General features: G+C 32.6%; 2 protein-coding genes across 9 annotated transcripts in view; both read right to left on the bottom strand.

Annotated features, from left to right (window-relative positions):
• Positions 1–19,052, bottom strand: part of LOC118741033 (threonine--tRNA ligase 1, cytoplasmic) — a 575,984-nt gene that overhangs the window by 469,004 nt on the left and 87,928 nt on the right. The window lies entirely within an intron of this gene.
• LOC118741039 (ATP-binding cassette sub-family G member 1) overlaps positions 1–19,052 on the bottom strand; it is a 66,782-nt gene that overhangs the window by 26,334 nt on the left and 21,396 nt on the right. For 3 of the 7 annotated variants that reach the window (XM_036472839.1, XM_036472836.1, XM_036472840.1), the window contains exon 2: positions 2,384–2,906. In XM_036472839.1, coding sequence (XP_036328732.1) covers positions 2,384–2,486 — 103 coding nt within the window. In that variant the 5' untranslated portion in view covers positions 2,487–2,906. Of the gene's footprint in view, positions 1–2,383; positions 2,907–9,778; positions 9,950–19,052 lie in introns of those variants that run through there. The other 4 variants (XM_036472838.1, XM_036472835.1, XM_036472837.1 and 1 more) reach the window with 4 other exon arrangements.

The following is a 19,052-nucleotide window of genomic DNA, read 5'->3' as shown; positions in this document are numbered from 1 at the left end:
AAAATCCTAACCTCAAAAAAATCACCCGTTACATACATACATACATACATATTTATATGCATTTCGCTCGTTTGTTGGAAGAAAGTCATAACCCAACAAAAGTCCTTCGTTTATATAGAATAAAAAATAAATGTATAACGGTATCTGTCAATTGGACTTAATGAAAATTAATTTCTGGCAATTTTACCCCTAACAATTTCCAAAATTTGCTTTTCAATTATAAGTAGGAAAGTGAAGGTTAGCTGCAAGTTAGGCTGGCTAGCCATTTTCTATTAGAAATTAACAAAAATAGTGAAGTGTTTAGTGATTTTCGGGATTTTTCCAAACTTTTCAGGATTTTCTCCGAATGTTTTGTGATTTTCTCGGGCTACTTCGTGTTTTATTTGCGGGGATTATTGTAGAAACCATAATGAAGAAATCTTAATGAGTTCTATGAAACAAATCGATATTCAAGCATTACGTTAAAATTTTTAATTTGGCAATCAATAATATTAATATATTTCCGAATTTCATTATATTATTCAAATATAACAATTACATACAGCAACATTTTTTAGATCAAAAATAAAACTATTTTTCGATGGTTTTTACTTGCTGTAAAAAATCATTATTTTGTGAATCGTATCTTTTTATCAAAATAAGTCATTATTTTATGAGTATCTACATATTTTGATCAGAAAAAAATTTTAGTTTTGTCATCAGAAATAGTGATTATTTTTTAACTGGGCCATTCCATTGTGACTGTTGCGACATTTTACTCCAGAATGTGATCAATTGTGAACTACAACTATGTCGTATTTTTTAACATAGAACGATAACGAATGTATAAAATTGCTTTAACAAAAATACAAAACAATTTCTTAGATTTATGTAACTATAATTTTAAATAATGTGACTGGTGGAACACTTAAAAAAAAATCGATTTAACCTTTGTGCAGTGAAAAATGAATTTTAGCCAAAACACTTAATTTTTGCGAAACTTGTTTTTGTGTTGTAAAATATGAACTACACGCTTTCGTTTTCAATGAAAATTAGAGAAAATTAAAAAGATATTTAAATTTGTGACTGGTGGGATATGTCCTTGTGACTGGTGTAAAGTAATTATGCATAAGGTAAAAGTTTGCATAGATAAAAATTACAACTTCTTTTTATGTTTTTATTATCCTTCAACCGATTGTATGAAATGCAGTCATTTTAAAAGAGGTACTACTGAAATATAGATATTTAGGGCATATTTAAAAACGAGTCGTTTTCCTCTTTAACATGGAATGACCCATCTATAATAAAACTAATTTCTTTAGAGTTATTTTATCTCTTGGAAATAAAAATTAATTTTTGGGGTTTTTTTTGACAGATCAAAAAACCCGAAACGCCACACGGCCTTTCTAATACATAAGTGTTGAGTGGTAAATATTTTTTGCTATGCACTTGTCAACAAATGCACTCAAAAATTAAAATTAAGAATAACTCGATATATGATTATATATATTTTCCGAGCGATTAATAAAAATCGAAATGTAATTATTAAGTCTGTTCGTGCACACTGCGTTTACTGCAAAAAAAAACCCTCAGCGGATTCCTTTTCCTACACTCTAGTACACTCAACGAACAGACCGATTAATTATACTTTAGACATCGCCGAAATTTTTTAAATCTTAAGAGATTCGTACAGTGCATCAAATTATACAAAATTTAAAAATAATCATTATTTCGCTCCCCGGTAGGAACTTTGGGGATTTTTCATAAGATTTTTCGGGGTACTTCGGGTGGTACTAATTTGGTTTAGATGCGATCATTGGACAATGAAGAAATTAACGGCACTCATTTGTATATAAGAACTAAAGTCGGTTGGGTTTTTTCTTTTTGCTTAAAAATTACTTGTGTGGCGTGGAAATTTTTCCAGTATTCAGATACAAAATTAATAAAAATTTTCTAGTTCGATAAAAATTTAGTTTTTTTTTAAATTCTTGTTCATATACATATAAATGCTAGATGAAAACCCGGTTTAACCGAGTCATTCAGTGAATGACATTCACCCTAATATCTATCAATCATTCTTAGTATTTAGTGACATCCAAAACCACTAATGTAAGTACATAGTTCTTGATTATTTACTACAACATAAATACCTACATACTTTAGTACTTAGTAAGTATTTACTAAATACAATTTGGCACTTCACTGCTTAGAAGCCTGGTTTTGCGCGTATTTGACATTATTTTTTATTTTTATTTACCACGTTCTTCGAGTAAACAAACGATCGAGTTGTGCCAAGTACAAATAAAATTTTTTTACAATTTTGCTGTTATTAGTAACTGGTCTTGAACTTTTAAAGAACATTGACATTGACAGAATTCAATTGAATAAATTTCTATGTACTCACTTTTTTGCACATGCACATTATAGCTTAGATCCCGAAATTGTATATCTATGGGCTTGACGCGCTCCTTCAGCAGCGTAGTGTGCGATTCCATGCTGTGTGTCATTTTGTTTTTGTAGTTGTTTGTTTATTATTAGTACTTTTTATTTTGGTTTTGTTAAGCAAAGATATTTAAATTTTGTATATGTATGTAAATATTTCTACTTTTACTCGCGTGCGTTCACAGCCGTACAGAATTTTATTGGATATTTGCACTTTAAATTGAATTCAATATTTGCTTTTTTTATTGTACCTATTTTACTTTGTTTCACTCTACGCAATAAAATGCGCTGTGTGCACATATATTTGTGTATGTATGTATATATGTGTATTCATATGCAAATTTCCATTTTTTTTTTTTGTTTGGAGGTTCTTTCTGCAGGCAGCCACCAGTCTAAATAGTAATCTGAAAGAAGTGACACTTGTTTAGCTACTCATTGCGTTGCGGCGACGACAGCAGGCAGCGACAGAAAAAAACGACCTCCGTCTAAAAAGAAAAAAATAATAAAAACAAAGTTAATTTAAAATGTAAAACTGCTTTAATTTTATTAAAATTATGCATGCAAAAAAAACTTGAAAGCAAAGTAAGAAAATTTCAAGCTTTCCGAAAATTCGAAAAGGTGAGTGGGAATTGACTTTGTCGGTTTTAATTAAGTTGATTGTAAAATTAAAATGAAATTCTACTTCTAAATTAAACAACATACATACGTAATTGTACACTTGGCGAATATGTCGCTATGTTCGTACACTAGGGTGCCGCACCAAAAAAAAAAGTTAAGGTGTTTCCACCGGAGTTATACAATTTATTATATACTTTAGGACCTAAGCCAAAATATTTCGGAAAAGCATTAAGATTTATGTGTGCTAAGCCGATTTGAAAATACGCCAGAAAATCTCATTATATTGATTCCTTGGATCAAGTTTTTAATTTTAAGCACATTTTTTAAGCTTAAACTCTTTTATCGCGATTTTTTGGAAAATATTTTTAAGATCTAGTTTTATTTATCTGAAAAAAAATCAACTTTTCGAGGTATTTTAAAATCTTAATATTTTTCCCAAATATTTTGGCGGAAGTCTTAAAATATATAGAGGTTTTTCACACTTGTCTGGTTATCTGGTTTAAAATTATTATTGAGTAGTGTATTTTATTGTTGTAAGCTGAATAAAAAATATAACCACATAACCGGTTAACCGGTTAACCAGGCAAGTGTGAACAACCTCAATAAGTTTTATGATTCCGACGAAAAAATGTACAGATTTTTTTTTTTGTATGGAGAGTGATACACCCTAATGTACATACATCCACCTTTTCAGTTTTATTTAAAATTTTTCACTCTCTCAGACAATAATCTGCGAATAGTTAGTAATAAAATGCTCATAATTCAATAGGTTTTTTTTGCTTTGTTTACAAATTCTAACGGCTAAGTGCTACTGAAAAGAATTTGTTTATTTATCTTTGTTGTAAAATAAGCAAACAGGTGCTTTTTCACTTCATTTACAATGATTCCCAGCAAAACGATCACTCAAATTTCTTAACAAAACAATAAAAAATTAGCATTTACGACTTCCAGTGGCGGCAAGGAAGCTTCATGACATTATGACACCCGTCAATTTCAAATTGCCTTCAATAGCAGTGTTTTTGAGGCGATGTATGTATGTATGTACATACAAGGTGGCGCAAAAAGTATGACCCTATTTGAAGTCGCTAAAACTTTTGCAGCTGGTGGTAAATATGTATATAATTGTTTTTTTTTTGTTTTTACATTTTACGGGTGAAAGCTACAAAATTTATTTTGTGTTTCAACATGCAGAGGTTACGCTACCAGAATGCGGAAAAATTATTTCAATGTTTTTGCGGAATACTGGACGGCTTCGAACAAGCCGGTCAATTGAGAATATCCAAGCTGTGAGGGATAGTGTCGAGGATGAGCGATGGAAAACGATTTATGCACATAAATCAAGAAAAAAAAACGAAAAATTGGAGTGATCCATGTATTTTAAAGCATACTTCCCATATAAACCTAACCTCAAAAACGTCTTAAAAATACCATAAAGAGTGCACTTATGAAAATAGAGTCCGGAATTTTGAACATATGTTTGTATTAACGTTGTATGTGAACTCCAAAAAAGTCCTCAAGAATGTCATAAATTTCCCGAAAACCCGCACCAAGGAATATATGACTCCGAAATTTTGTCTATATATTTTTAATGATGTTATGTATGAACCATCAAAAAGTGGGCGTAATCGGTTTATTTTGAAGCATACCACCCATAGAAACCTAACCTCAAAAACGCCTTAAAAAGGCCGTAAAACGGACCGATGAACATATCACTCCAAATTTTGGCCTTATACTAGTAATAATCGGTTTATTTTTACACATACCTACCATGCAAACTTAAGCCCAAAAACGCCTTAAAAATACCATAAATGCCATAATAAGGTTACGTTAAAAGTTCCATAGTATACGCGCAATCTTTTTTTCAGAAATCGATAGAAAATATTCCGGTCTTTCATTTTTTTATAGCTAGAAGACGGAGGAAGACCGAGGAAACAAAGTTTTGGTGCATAAAAATTGTCAAAGTGTAATTTTTATCTGCTTATATTTATTAAAATATTTGGTCGATCGCCCTGATTTTTTCTCTATTTTGTCTAGTAAGTGCTACTTACATATATCTTCAAATGAACCTACAACAGTAATAATAAAAATAAAAGTTATAAACAAACCACATTGCTTAAATGAACAAAAATCTCAATCAGTTTTAGTTGAATAAAATCCTTTTATTCTAAATAATAATACTGCCAATTTCGTACAAAGTTTATGTATATAATGAATTTTTCTTTGGCAAATATAACTTTGTTAGGCTAAACCGTTCAAATGTAAAAAATTGGATATTAAAACGATTGTATTTTTTCCGTCACAATCGGCTATTTCTCGGCGGTATCTTCAAAGAATTTTGTCCAAAGATTTGAAGATGTTTCCGTACAAAACTCAGATGGTTTCACAGCTGGTGCCCAGCCGACCGACAAACCCGTGTGGCGTAAAGTCTGAGGTTATTGCGGCTGAATAATTAAAAGCCTGATTTTTCGAGAATTTGTTGATGAGCGAGCACGCAAATTTCCACCTCTCTGGACATGTAAACAAACGAAATACTCGGTTTTGGGCAACCGGCAAACCTTGTGTTCTCCATGAGACAGCATACCATCTACAAAAGCTGACTCTATCGTTGGTAAGAACAAACATGTCATTAGGCTATGCAGTACCGGGCCATGTTGAAGGAGTTCTTAGCACCGAAACTGGATGAGTTGGTGTTGGAGGATATGTAATTCCAGCAAGACGGTGCCACTGTTCACACAGCTCGCGCCACCACGAAGATTTCGCGGATCACTTTCCCAGGACGTTTGCTCTCTCGATTAAGAGATTTCCAGGCCCTTAAGACGAACATTCGCCAAGAAATCAATATTCTACGCTGGAAATCTTGACCAACTTAATGCAAAATGGCATTAGAAGAACCGAAATTTACGTCAACTCTGGTGATCGCTAATTGTTAGATTTCATTTTCAAACTTGAGAAAATTTAATTCATTGCTTCAAATAAACCTATGCTATTAACAAGTACATAACTGTATTTTAATTATTTTTGAAATGACAAAATAATAAAATCAGATGATACTTTTTGAGCCACCTTTTACATATCACATACATAGTTACATATGTATGTATTATATATAGTACAGGCATGGCTATATGTATATATGTATGTATGTATATAACTAAGCTTTTGACATTTAAACTTTGTTTTAAGCTATATGAACAGACATACACGCATACGGGTATTACAAACATACATACATATGTACGTACATAAATATCCATATATACGTGTATGTACGTATGTACATTAGAACCGGCCGCTAAGAAATCGCAAAATATTTAAGCTTATAATTTTGTTCCCCCCCCCAACAATGTATGCATGTATATGAAAGTAAGTATTTCATGCCACTTTAAGTATGGTACATGTGGTAATTGATGACCAACATGTAAACAAATAGTTTACATATTTAAATTTAATGACTACATATTTATACAATTCTCAGATATTTTCCCGAATTTTTAATGTCAATGTGAGTAAATATTAAGATAGTCTTTGGAAGTTCCACATAGCCGTAAAATTACCCAAATCTACTTTGTCCTCTTACCCAAGGGTGAAAAATAACCGGGAGATCCTTCAGCATAACACCCTATATGAATGATAGACATGACAAAAAAAAATGCTAGAGCGTGACTGCAGACTTAAAAACAAAAAAAGTTATTTTTTTTTTTGCTAATAAAAGTTGCTTTTGCTAGAGAATTAAATTCTCGATCGAAGTAAGGTAAGAAAAACACATTTTGAACTTGGATTGAGTTGGGCGAGCCTGAGACATTAATGAGATGAAGACCCAAAAAAAAAACGGATTTTCAGCCCAAGCCTAATGTACATATTTACTCGTGCATGAATACCTTCAGGTCCAACTTGCTTGCAAAGTACATATAGCGCTGGTTATAACAAGATTTATGCCAAGCAAAAATAGCAAAAACTTGAATAAAAATGTTCTGTTATTCTTCTGATCACACTACCTGTTGAAAATGTTGCAAGTCATCAATTAAAATTAAATGTCTTCTGTACTACGAGTATAAGTAGCAAAATTGTATGTTATTACAGCGTAAGGGTAACGAGGAAACTTCATTTTAACTGAAATGCATCCAGTTATTTTTTCTACAAATGCCTACATATGTATGTATTTATGTATGTACATATGCATGGAGAAACATACAGACATACATACATATGGACGTGTTTCTAAAGTTGTTGCTAATTATAGCGAGAAAATATTTATAACGATTTTTCTAGTTTCGCCTATTTGGGGACAATAGTGAGTTGAGGCGAAAATTTAAACTGCAGCCTCACACAAATTGGGCAGGTGAAAATAAAGTGTTAAGATGATTCCACTTCATCATCGCGCAAACAACTGCGACAGCTTGATACTTAGCCGTATTTCCATTAGTCAGTGTCCACTAGAATTGAGACTTGTCGCTTCGTGAGCCTAACAGCGCAATTCTGGCAACTGTCTTTCGCAAGACAATTCTTGCAACTAAATGGGAAATCTGCTAACATGAAATTCCTAGCGTTATTCTATTTGTTTTTCAGCAATAAGTTTTCTAATAATTCAATGAAATAAAAGATATATATTTTGCCTTTTAAAACAAAATATTAAAAAAAATATATATATTAAAAAAGAAAGAAAGTTTTATTTAAAAAAAGTATCTAAACAAAATAAGTTCCTAAAAATATAATGTAATGTAAAAACAATAAAATCTACAAATTAAAAGAAAATTATGGTCAAAGAGAAAAAAAATAAATTCCTAAAAATTAAATGAAATTTGAAAAAACTTTTTTTCTTAAAGCGAAAACTTAAAAGAAACTTTAATCAAAAATAAAAATAATAATATAAAAAAAATTAAAATAAGTTTCTAAAAGAAATTGAGAAATTGTTTATTTTTTTACAACAGTAAAATTAAAAAAAAAATAAAAAACGGAAAGTTAAAACTTAAAAAAAGTAAAATAAATTTCTGAAACTTAAAAAAATTAAAACATATTTTACTTTTGAAAACAATGCACTCTAAAAATTATACGATAATTTAAATACAAAACAAATTAAAAAAGGAAAAAAAATGTATGTATATATAATGTATGTAAAAGTAAGAAAAACATTTTTTGAACACTTTGAACATTGATGGACTTGGGGGAGCCTTTGCTATTGATAAGATAAAGATTCTAAAAGGTCGAATTTTCAGCCCAGCCTAGTGTACTTAATGTATTTACTCGTGCATGAAAACCTTCAGGTTCGACTTGCTTCCAAAGTATAACACTGGATATAACAAGGCTTATGCCAAGCTAAAATAGCAAAAATTAAAAACAAGAAAAAATTTAAAACCAGAACAACTAACTGAACGTAGAACAATAAAACTTAAAATTTTAATTTTAATTAAAAAGAAAACTATTAAAAAGAAATGTTATGAAAGTAAAAAAATTTATATATGAAGGGGTTAGAATCATAAGGGTCTAAGTGACATTTTTTGAAAATATCAGTTATACCCATATTTGTATAGTTAAATAGAGTGTTTATGTGGTGACAAAGAGTAACATTCATTTAAATTAGTTAATTAACCTGCATTTAGGCAAGAATCATTTCAAATTCATTTATCCAGAATTTAACTTTAATTAACTTTAACCTTAATTATCTCAAAAAAATCTCAGAACTACTTAGATCCTTTTGATTCTAACCCCTTTATATGTATGTGGAACTCCACACCAAAACGTTACATTTCCAAAACTAAAAAAAAAATATTTACTGGTTGATTTCAAAACTACCATCAACTATTTTACATATACATATAAAACTTTTAGTTTTACCGTTATTCAGCGTCCATTATATTGAACACTGTTACCCTAGTTGTGTAGAAAAGGAAGTGATCTCACTTATTTTTATTTTTTTCTTTCTCTTCGTTTCCGTTGAAGAAATATATTCCCACCACTTGTTTAAAAGTCTAAATTAATTAAATTAATTAGACTAATTACATATTACAATATATAAGCTGAAAATATTTTGAACATGTTTAATTAAATATTACAATATGGCACCCTCTTCAGAACGGGTTTCGTAATAATGGTTCGATGAAAAGACATCGATCGTACTTCAGCAGACCTCCACTGTGCTGTGCTAGGCATCATTACTGGCCACTGCTTAACGGGGACGCGCACTGTATCTGACACTGCACTAAAAACAAAATCGTAATTTTCGAACAAAAAAATTTTTCAGTGTCTCGTAGACTCGGTATCTTTGGATATCGGTGGCTTTCTATAATTTTTGGTTGTTGCTCGGTATTGAAGCTGGGTGCTACCGAGTGGTTGTATACAGACAAAATTTAAGCGATTTGTTTAAAGATCTCTTTTTATGATAAAAAAATCTTTTGTTGATAAAATTTTCCGAAAATGACTCTAATGTAGAAACCCGTTTTTAATGCTGAAATTAAAAAAAAAAAAATGTTTCACTGCGTAAAATTTTCGTTTTAGTCTATCATTTCAATTCAACTTAATTTACAATAATTAAATTTTCACCAAAGCTATGTAGGTATGCTTTTTTATATCTTGCAGGATATAGCACATTTTCACAGTAAATATGTATAGCATTATGTAGCAGCAAAGTTAGTTATTGCAACTTTATGGACCATTTTCTTAAACGCAGCATAAAATGTTTGTAGGTAAAACTAAATTTTTAAAAAATTTTACAGTTTCCTTAAAGACTATTAAACACACTCACTACATACATACATATGTATGTACAATACTCGTACTATCCACTCGTCCAAAAGAAAAGACCAAATTAAGCGCGCAACACTCGAACTCGTTTAGTAAGCGCGCGATGCAAAATGAGACTGCCGCGTGCTATAGGAAACGAACCGTCTTACCCGGTAACCGTTTCGCCAAAAACTACGGAAGCGAATCCAACAACGAATTGCTTAAAACCAGATGTGCCCGACTACCAAAATAAGTTAAAAAAGAAGGCAAAATAAAAAATAAATAAATGAATAAAAATAAAAACAAATCAACAACAAAAAATAAAATACTAACGTACGCAAAAGCATAACAAACCACACACATTTGGTGATGCAAAAAGCGTCGCCGTAGCCGAAGTAACCGAGTGGTTGCAAAATAAAGTATATTGAAGGAGAAAAAAACATACTTACATACATATTTATGTACGTAAGTTTGTAGGCAAATACATAAATGAAAGAATATTAAAAATTGCCCGTTAAATAAAAAACCAATGTTCAGAAGACAAAACGCATTTCAACACGTTATTGTTGAGTGCCGACTCTTAAAGTATAAAAACAAAAACGCAAGCACCTTATATGACAGCAAAAAAAAAGTCCATATACAAATTTTAATAAGCCAACAGCCTTCAAGACGCAAGGTAACTTTGGAATTTCAAAACCAAAACCAAAAAATAATAATAAACATTAAAATTTAAATAAGAATATAAGAGGTTGAAGAGTTGAAGCAAATATGCACCTTTGTTATACATATATGTACATATGTATGTTTGTTTGTATATATGTATCTAGGTGTGTATGTATGTATCTAGCAGAAAGAAAAATTAAGCATCAGCAGTAAATGCAACATTTTAACCACGAGTAGAGTAGACCATTTATACGAACAAAAAATAAAAAAAACAAATTTAATATTTTACCACGTTTTTATAGGAGTAAATGGACTAAAAAGTTGAAAATAATTTTCTCTAGACTCATACATATTTAGAATTCTTTTTATAAGACTCAGTCGTAGGTAAAAAAAAAATTTTATTCGCTATAAATAAATTCTCCCCATACAAACAGAAATTACAGGAGTCCCCGGTATTCTTCACGAAAAAGCAAAATACTTCAGACCAATAAGTCTTACATCTTTACTGCTAAAGGTATTGGCAAGACTGTTAGACCTACATTTAAGGCATTTTCTGGGAAATTCCAACCTTAAAGCGCTAGTTTTTTCGAATATAAATATGCCCCAATGTATGTACAAGAACGACTTCTCAGTAATTCCTGTAAATCTGATGAATACTGGAACAGACTAATGAGAGTGGCATCTCTCTTTGAAATGTCACATAGCGAAAAATAAAAATTCTCCAGACGGAGCTGCCATGCCCTGTCATGCGCTGCGTAGGATAATCGCTTGTATGCAAAGCTCGTTAAACAGATTCGATATGTGGCAGTACTCATGTTATGCGCTGCAGCACAAAGTAAGTATAACCAGCGCTTAAGGGTAGGTCAACAGTATACAGAGAGCTGCTTGTGAAGGTGCTACAGGAGCAATTAAGTCATGTACATCTGATGCGCTTAATGTGATCTTGTATCAACTGCCCATAGAACTTCACATCCGCGAAACTGCTGCGTCCTCGGCAGTCAGACTCAAAGAGTCAAAGAGTCTGCTGGAGGGCGCTCCGGCACGACCATACCAATACCAATACAAGAATACCAATTCTTGACAAGCTTATCGAATCAGGGAAACAATCAGATTATATACCTCCTACGGCAGATTTCAGGAAAAACTTTCAGATGAAGTTTCCTTCGAGACGGAATTGGAGTAGGGGCTGGATAATCGGGGAGAATTCCACTGAAATCTATGCACACAGGTCCAAAATGGACTGCGGTGTAGGTTCGGGGGTGTTCTCTGAAATGCTGAGTGTCACTCTCTCGTTTCGACTATCTGACTTTGCTGGCATCTTCCAAGCGGAAGTACTGAGAATCGAGTGGGCCTGTAAAGCATTAGAGAGCAACTTCGTAGGAGTATTAAAAGTTTACATTTTCTCAGATAGCCATGCGGTACTTCTGGAACTTGCCTCAAGGGAAACAAAATCTAAAATATTCAGAGATTGCAAATGTGCGTTAAGCTCGGCGGCCGAGTTAATAGACATCACTCTCATCTGGGTTCCCGGCTATAGGAACATACACGGAAATGAGAGGGCTGATGAGTTGGCTAAGGTCGGAGCATCTTTTGATGAATCCTAAGCAGAGACAATAAATTGTCCACTCGGACTCATCAAAAGGGTACTGCATCTGCAATTCACACGTATGGCTGATACACGTTGGAACCACCTTCACGGCCGCATTATGAAAAGCCAAAGACAGAAGAACTTCTCAAGAGGTCAGAGAAAGATATAGTCAAATTAACAGCCACGATAATTGGACATTGGCCCATTGATGAACATGCAGCTAAAATGTGCCTTCCATACAACTTTCGGTGCCGTAGCTATAATCTTGAGGGAAATAAAGAGCTATATTTGAGAGTGCCCAGCATTGACACGAATAAGGCAGATCAAACTCGGGAGTTTTTGTTATCCAAAACCTTGGGGAGATCTCCAGATTCACCATTACTAATCTAAATAGATTCATCGGAAAATCCAAATGGTTTGACGAACCCAAAGAATCATGAATGCAGATAAAGTCAAGGGTCCCAGGGAAAGCGTATCAGAATGATGCTATCAGCACTAATTGGGTCCTGGGAACGTACTCAGGCGACCAACCAACCAACATATATGCCTATTTATTTATTCACAAACTTTGAGGAGCTAAGAGTAGAGCTTAACAAAGCTATAAGTTTTAAATTGCGACTTCAGAGCCAAAAGCCATAACGCCTTAAAGGCTTGGTTGGTATGGAGTTCTACTCGTATGCCTTCAATAACTAACATTTAAAACTTCAATGAAGGTTATTAAAAAAGTATATATAACAGATTTGTCGATTTTTTAACCACCGTGCAATCGCTGAAAAAAACTTGGAAATTGAATCTTATCAATTCCACTTAAGGGCACTCGCCGTTTTTGCCACTTCACAAGTGATATATTTATATATTCATGTAGTATATATAAAATGCACTTAAGTTCCATAATGATTTTACAAACTCCTAATACTCATATTAAAATACTTAAGAACTGTGATAATTTAATTTTTATATGACTGCAACACAGCAAAGTAAACATGATTACCTTCCCTATATATTTGTTAACAGGCATATAAACAAACGGCCTATGAAAAGCTTTTATGAATTTTCCTTGTAAAAAGGTGTGTCCAAGCGAAGGTTTGCCGTGTTCGAGTCAAATCAATTATGACTGAAGTAATGTGAATGTCAGTAACAGTGACTAAGATATTTCCATAGTCACAGCAACGGTTTGCTTCGCATTGTATAGCATTCTAGAATGTAAAAAGGGAAGACACACAATAATTAAGAGTATGGAAATTTTTTATATACGTATTTCACAACTTGTATTATAATTTACACCGTAAAAAACATCGTAAAGTTATGCCTTAAATAGTCTTTTATGTCATTGTCCCCACGGAACTTCATATGTTATGTGCGTATGTATGTATATAGGTATGTATACTTGTTTCTCTTACTATTTACACGAAAAATTTCTTTTTGAGTAAAAAAAATTGTATCAAGAACCTTCAGTCAGCCCACCAACTCTTTGTGTGGTTTTGTTGTTGCATTCTTTTATTTTACGGTTAAGGAATCTTTATACATATTTACATAAGTAAAGAACGATTTACATACAATGAATGCAAAGCAGTAAGCACCGCTCGTAGTCTTGAATCAAAATACAGATGTCATTACAAACTGACCTGAGTAGCTATTTTTGTTCTTCAAGGGCACAAAGAACTTGTGAAGTGTTTGTAGAAACTGCCTTTCTAAAAAAAAGTAAACAAAAAAAAAACATTTGGCAACTCTTAAGATGCAAAACTTTAATTTAATAAGGTATGTAAAAATAGTACGTAACGAAGGACGGTTGCCCTGGGACATTCAAAAAAGTGACGATGATATCTTTTTATGTACATCCGTGACCGACCGGCATCACTTCGTGGCTAGTTTGTAACTAACCCGAAACGATTCCGAACTAGTCGCAAAATTGTCCTAAAGTAGTCCTGAAGTCGTGAACTCGCCCCGAAATGATCTCTAACTTGCCTCGAAATGGTGATCTACTAGTCCTTAAATAAAGCCGAAATAGTCGCAAAATGTACCTGACATACTAGTCCTCAAAATGTCCCAAACGGTTCCGACATAATCACGAACTAGTCCCGAAATGGACCTAAACTAGTTGTGAACTAGCTTCTAAATGTATACATAAGAATCACAAATTTTCTGCTGGGTTACACAAGAATCAGTTAAAAAAATGTCTGCTGAGTTAACGCATACCGAGAGCTAAGATGTTTACACGTCAAAAATGGACACAACACAGTGGATATGGACATGGATATACTTAGTACTAGCAAATGTTTTGGTACACCACTTCTCAATAATCGGTGAACATACATACTAGGAATGTCCATTTTTTCGCTTTTTATGATCCCGGAATTTTCGGGATGTCGTTATCACAATTCCGGTATCCCGGGATTTAGCTATTCATTACTTTTCAACTACTTAAATCGAAAAAATAACTTCTATCTCTCCTACAATAAAATAAATAATAAATAAATGTGTTTGAAACCTACTTACTTATTTAATGTGGCGTTTTTATTTTTTCTCTCTGACGTGAGGATTTATTTTCCAAATTTCCAACTTTGTGCAATATTAATAAAAATCAAAAAACCTTCGTACTAATTTCGTGCTACTTTAAAAATTCTAAAAAATCAACCGTAATTTTTAGCCATTTGAAACTTGTACTTTGTTCTAACACAATTCAATGGGCTACAAAACTGCATACCCAGAATCTAATTTAAAACTCGAAATTTTTACGAAAATTTTTTGAATGTTTTTTTTTTTCAAATTGCATAAATTTTTAAGGCAGTTGTCACTCGATTGGTACGTTTGTACAGATTTTTGCATTGTTATATTGGGCTGTTGGTACAAAATAAACAAATTGCTAAACTTTTTTTTGTTGTCAAAAGATTGGTACAATACAACAATCTTCTACTGAAAAATTTCAAAAAATTTTTTTTCGTGATTGGAATAAAGAAAAATATTTGGGTATTCACACATTTGGGATACGATTTGCAACAAATCTCGACAAATACCCAATCGTGTGACACTGCCTTTAAACTTTTATTTATGCGGATGTTGTTAAAGAATGAACTATAAAAAGCTAACAAAAATTAAATAACAACAAAAATAATATTTTAAAACTTGTCAAAATTTGATGCGGCTATAATTTTTTCGACTACTGTACATAAGTTCATTATGATTACTCGGCCGTACTATCATTCTAGCACAATGCCACTTACAAACAAAATACGGGTAGGAATTTCAAAATCTCAACCCTGTTTGTGTGAAATATTTTATTTTTATCGGCATTTTTGTTAATCAATCGATGTTGAAATAAAAGTGAAAATAAAAAAATATTCGCACGGTGTTATATGTATAATGCTAGACATTTATAAAAAAAATTATTTTTAAATAAAAAAGAAATATAGCCAATATTGGTCAAGAAAATGAGTTTCTATTATTGCCATCAAAGCAAATTACAAAGTCCCGAAAATCCCGGGACTATTTGCAAAGAATCCTGAAATTTTTGGGACCTAAAAAAGGCCGGAATCCCGGGATTAACATTCCTAATACATTCCCACTTTAAGTGAACAGCTATTTGAAAATTAAAATTTACGCAAAGTTTCCGCGTCTTTAAAGTTTGTTATGTCGCACATCATATAAGACACACAGCGGGCACTTACTTTCCGAAGCGTTGAAACAAAAACGTAAGTCAAAATCGTTGCTTCGCCAGTACGCGAACGGTAACAAATGAATGATGTTTACTGACGACAAAATTTTTAAGAAGAATTTAACATGGCAACCACCCGACATCAATCCGAAACCAATATGGCGACCAATTAAAAAAAAAAAATTATTGGATTTGTTTGAAACTCGGATCCACCATTTTGTTTCAACCCAACGTTTTAATTTTAGTCATATTTTAAGAATTTGATAGCCATATTGGATCCTCCATTTTGAATTTAAAAAATTGACTTCAGGTTTGTAATAACCGACCCCAAAAACTTCCGAATGCCGAGTTTTGAACAAATCCAATCTTTTTTTTTTATTGATTTTGAAAAAAAACTGATTTCAGATTCCTAATTAGCAAACGCCTGGTAACAAGTTTCAACTCATGACAATGCATAAATCGTTCAGCATCAACGTTTTCGAAAGCTTATTTTCGAGCACTAGCCCCAATCTAACTGTCCAAGATAGGTATGTAATTAAGGGAATATTCCTCAATAATACCTGAGAAATTACATATAAAAACAACATTTTTAACCGCACTTTAACATGTCGCGAAAAAAAAAAAAAAAATTGGGAACATCAGCGTGTTTATAATAAACCGACCAGCCCGACCTCTAAAAGAAACTGTTTTCCAAAATAAAAACACGATTCCCTTTTTTATCACAAATAACAATAATTTGAGGTAGCGTTAATGAATTTCAAACTAAAAAAAAAAAATATTTAACTACTCTAATGCTCATATATTATTATTTCTTTTTTCACGCATGATATGAAATTTTTAATTTAAGATAAATGCTTTTCGCCCTACCTAAAGTATACGCATGCACATTTTTATAGTTCTAAGTGAGCTAAAGTTCTAATGAATTTGCAAGCAGTAAAACTTAATCGTCTTCACCTAGCCGTACACATCAAGATAAGGAAAGTGTCATATTGTTGTATAAATTGTTGATATATTAATTGTATGCAAATTCTACAATCATCATCCGTCAGTTCATGCCACTTAATTGTGCAGAGACACGTCTGGTAGTTTAAGCTTACTTGCCATTCGTACATGTTGGTACTTGGTCACCTATGTACATACAAACGTATCTTTCTATGAATCAGGTAATAACGCATATCATTTGTCATATGTACTTCGAATCGTGTATACATATATATTTAAGTGCATAAAAAATTGTTTTTTTTTTTGCATAGTCACGTTGGCTTTACTTAGTGACAGAAGCATGACAGTTGAAGGTATCACAATTACTTTTCTTACTTTTGTGAATCACTCATTTTATTTATTACTTACTGCATAGAATTTTCTTGGACACATTTCATACAAAGAATTTTATGTCAAAAATTTTAAGTTTTTGTTTGTATTATAATGAGATTTCCGCGTTAAAAATACAAAGGTAAGGTAGTAAGTATTATAAATACTACAAAAATTTCAACATACAGATGCGTGCAACTAATTAACAACGGCATTCCCCTGTAAGATCTATGATCTCTTCTGTATAATACTCAACACCTAAATTGGAAATTTTTACTGATATTCCCTTTTTGGAAAGTATACTTAAATTAAGCTGTCAAAATGTCAATAAAGTTCTGTTATTCTGAAATAATTGCAATTTTTATGCAAACTCGACTAAAGGTATCGTGCATTTAATTAGCAACGCAAGTAAAATTCTTAAGAATTTTTGCGAATTAATTGATTTACGGTAAGAGTATTTTTATATTTTTACTAAAATTGTTTATTTGCAATGAACTTGATAGTTTTAGTTGAAAATAAAATGGGTAAGCGCAAATCGTGTAGCGAGGAAACTAGGGCTATTATCGTGCAGATGCGTCAGGATGGGAAATCTTACGGTGACATTGCAAACACCCTAAAAATTTCAAAACGGATGGCTTTCAATGTAGTCCAACATTTCAACAAAAATAAAACCACAATGAAAGTCCCACGGAAGAAGAGGCCACGAAAAAGGACTGAGCTTTAGGACGAGTTGATTGTGCGCGAGTCGAAAAAGGATCCCCATAAGACGGCAAATCAAATACGAGTTGCAGTTTTCGGAGAAAATTATAGAGCGCCAGCTATGGATACCATAAAAAGACGATTAAGCGAAGCAGGACTCTTTGGAAGAGTTTCCAGGAAAAAGCCGTTACTTTCCGAACGCAATCGAAGAAAGCGATTAGAGTTTGCCAGAAAATACCGTCACTGGACCGCAAACGAGTGGAAAAGGGTACTATTTTCGGACGAGACGAAAATAAATAGAGTTTCTTCAGACGGGAAAAGCTTTGTCCGCAGACCAAAATGCAAGGAGCTGGACCCTAGATATACTAAATCAACATTAAAACATGGTGGCGGCAACATAATGATTTGGGGTGCCATGTCGTGGCGTGGTGTTGGTCCTATTTACAAAATAGATGGACGCATGGACCAGTTCAAGTACAGAACAATCATGGACAACGTGATGTTACCATATGCTGATGCTAACATGCCCATTACGTGGATTTATCAACAGGATAATGATCCTAAACATACTGCGCGGGCTACAAAAATGGTTTCAGGACAAAATGGTGACCCTCCTAGATTGGCCTTCGTGTAGTCCGAACCTGAACCCTATTGAAAACCTTTGGACTCATTTGAAGAAAAGGGTTCGTTCTCATAAAGTTGGCAACTTCCAAGATTTGTACGAAAAGGTCAAACAAGAGTGGGATGCTATTCCACAGGACATTTACAAAAGTTTAGTGGAGTCAATGTCTCGCAGATGCCAAGCCGTGATTGATAGTAATGGATTTGCAACCAAATATTGACTTAAAAAGAAAATAAACGTTTTTTTTTGGCAAAAACAAACAGCGTTGTTAATTAGTTGCACGACTTTTTTAGTCGACTTTGCATAAAAAATGCATTTTTTCCAGAACGACGGCACTTTATTGAAATTTTTTTGACAGCTTAATTTAAGTATACTTTCCAAAAAGGGAATTTTAGTAAAAATTTCCAATTTAGGTGTTGAGTATTATACAGAAGAGATCATAGATCTTACAGGGGCATGCCGTTGTTAATTAGTTGCACGCATCTGTATATATGAGCATAGTGCAAATTCCACATTCTTACGACACTTAAAGCCAATTAATTAGGGAGTTCACAAGGTGTTGTATACTGTTGTACTGTTGTATGTCATAAACTTTAAACGGCTAAAACTATATTTAAGGAATTCGCAAGCTAACATAAAAGTTTTATTATGAAATTTCTACACAATTAAAAAATAAATGGTGGTGATTTCAAGTCCTCTAAACATTTATTTAGCCGTTAAAAACTTTACAACATACAACAATACGACAAGTACGACACCTT

Source organism: Rhagoletis pomonella, unplaced genomic scaffold (genome assembly GCF_013731165.1).
Source record: "Rhagoletis pomonella isolate Grant_MI unplaced genomic scaffold, Rhpom_1.0 Rhpom_scaffold_00006, whole genome shotgun sequence".
Classification (NCBI taxonomy): domain Eukaryota; kingdom Metazoa; phylum Arthropoda; class Insecta; order Diptera; family Tephritidae; genus Rhagoletis; species Rhagoletis pomonella.
This window is presented reverse-complemented; position numbering and strand designations above follow the sequence as displayed.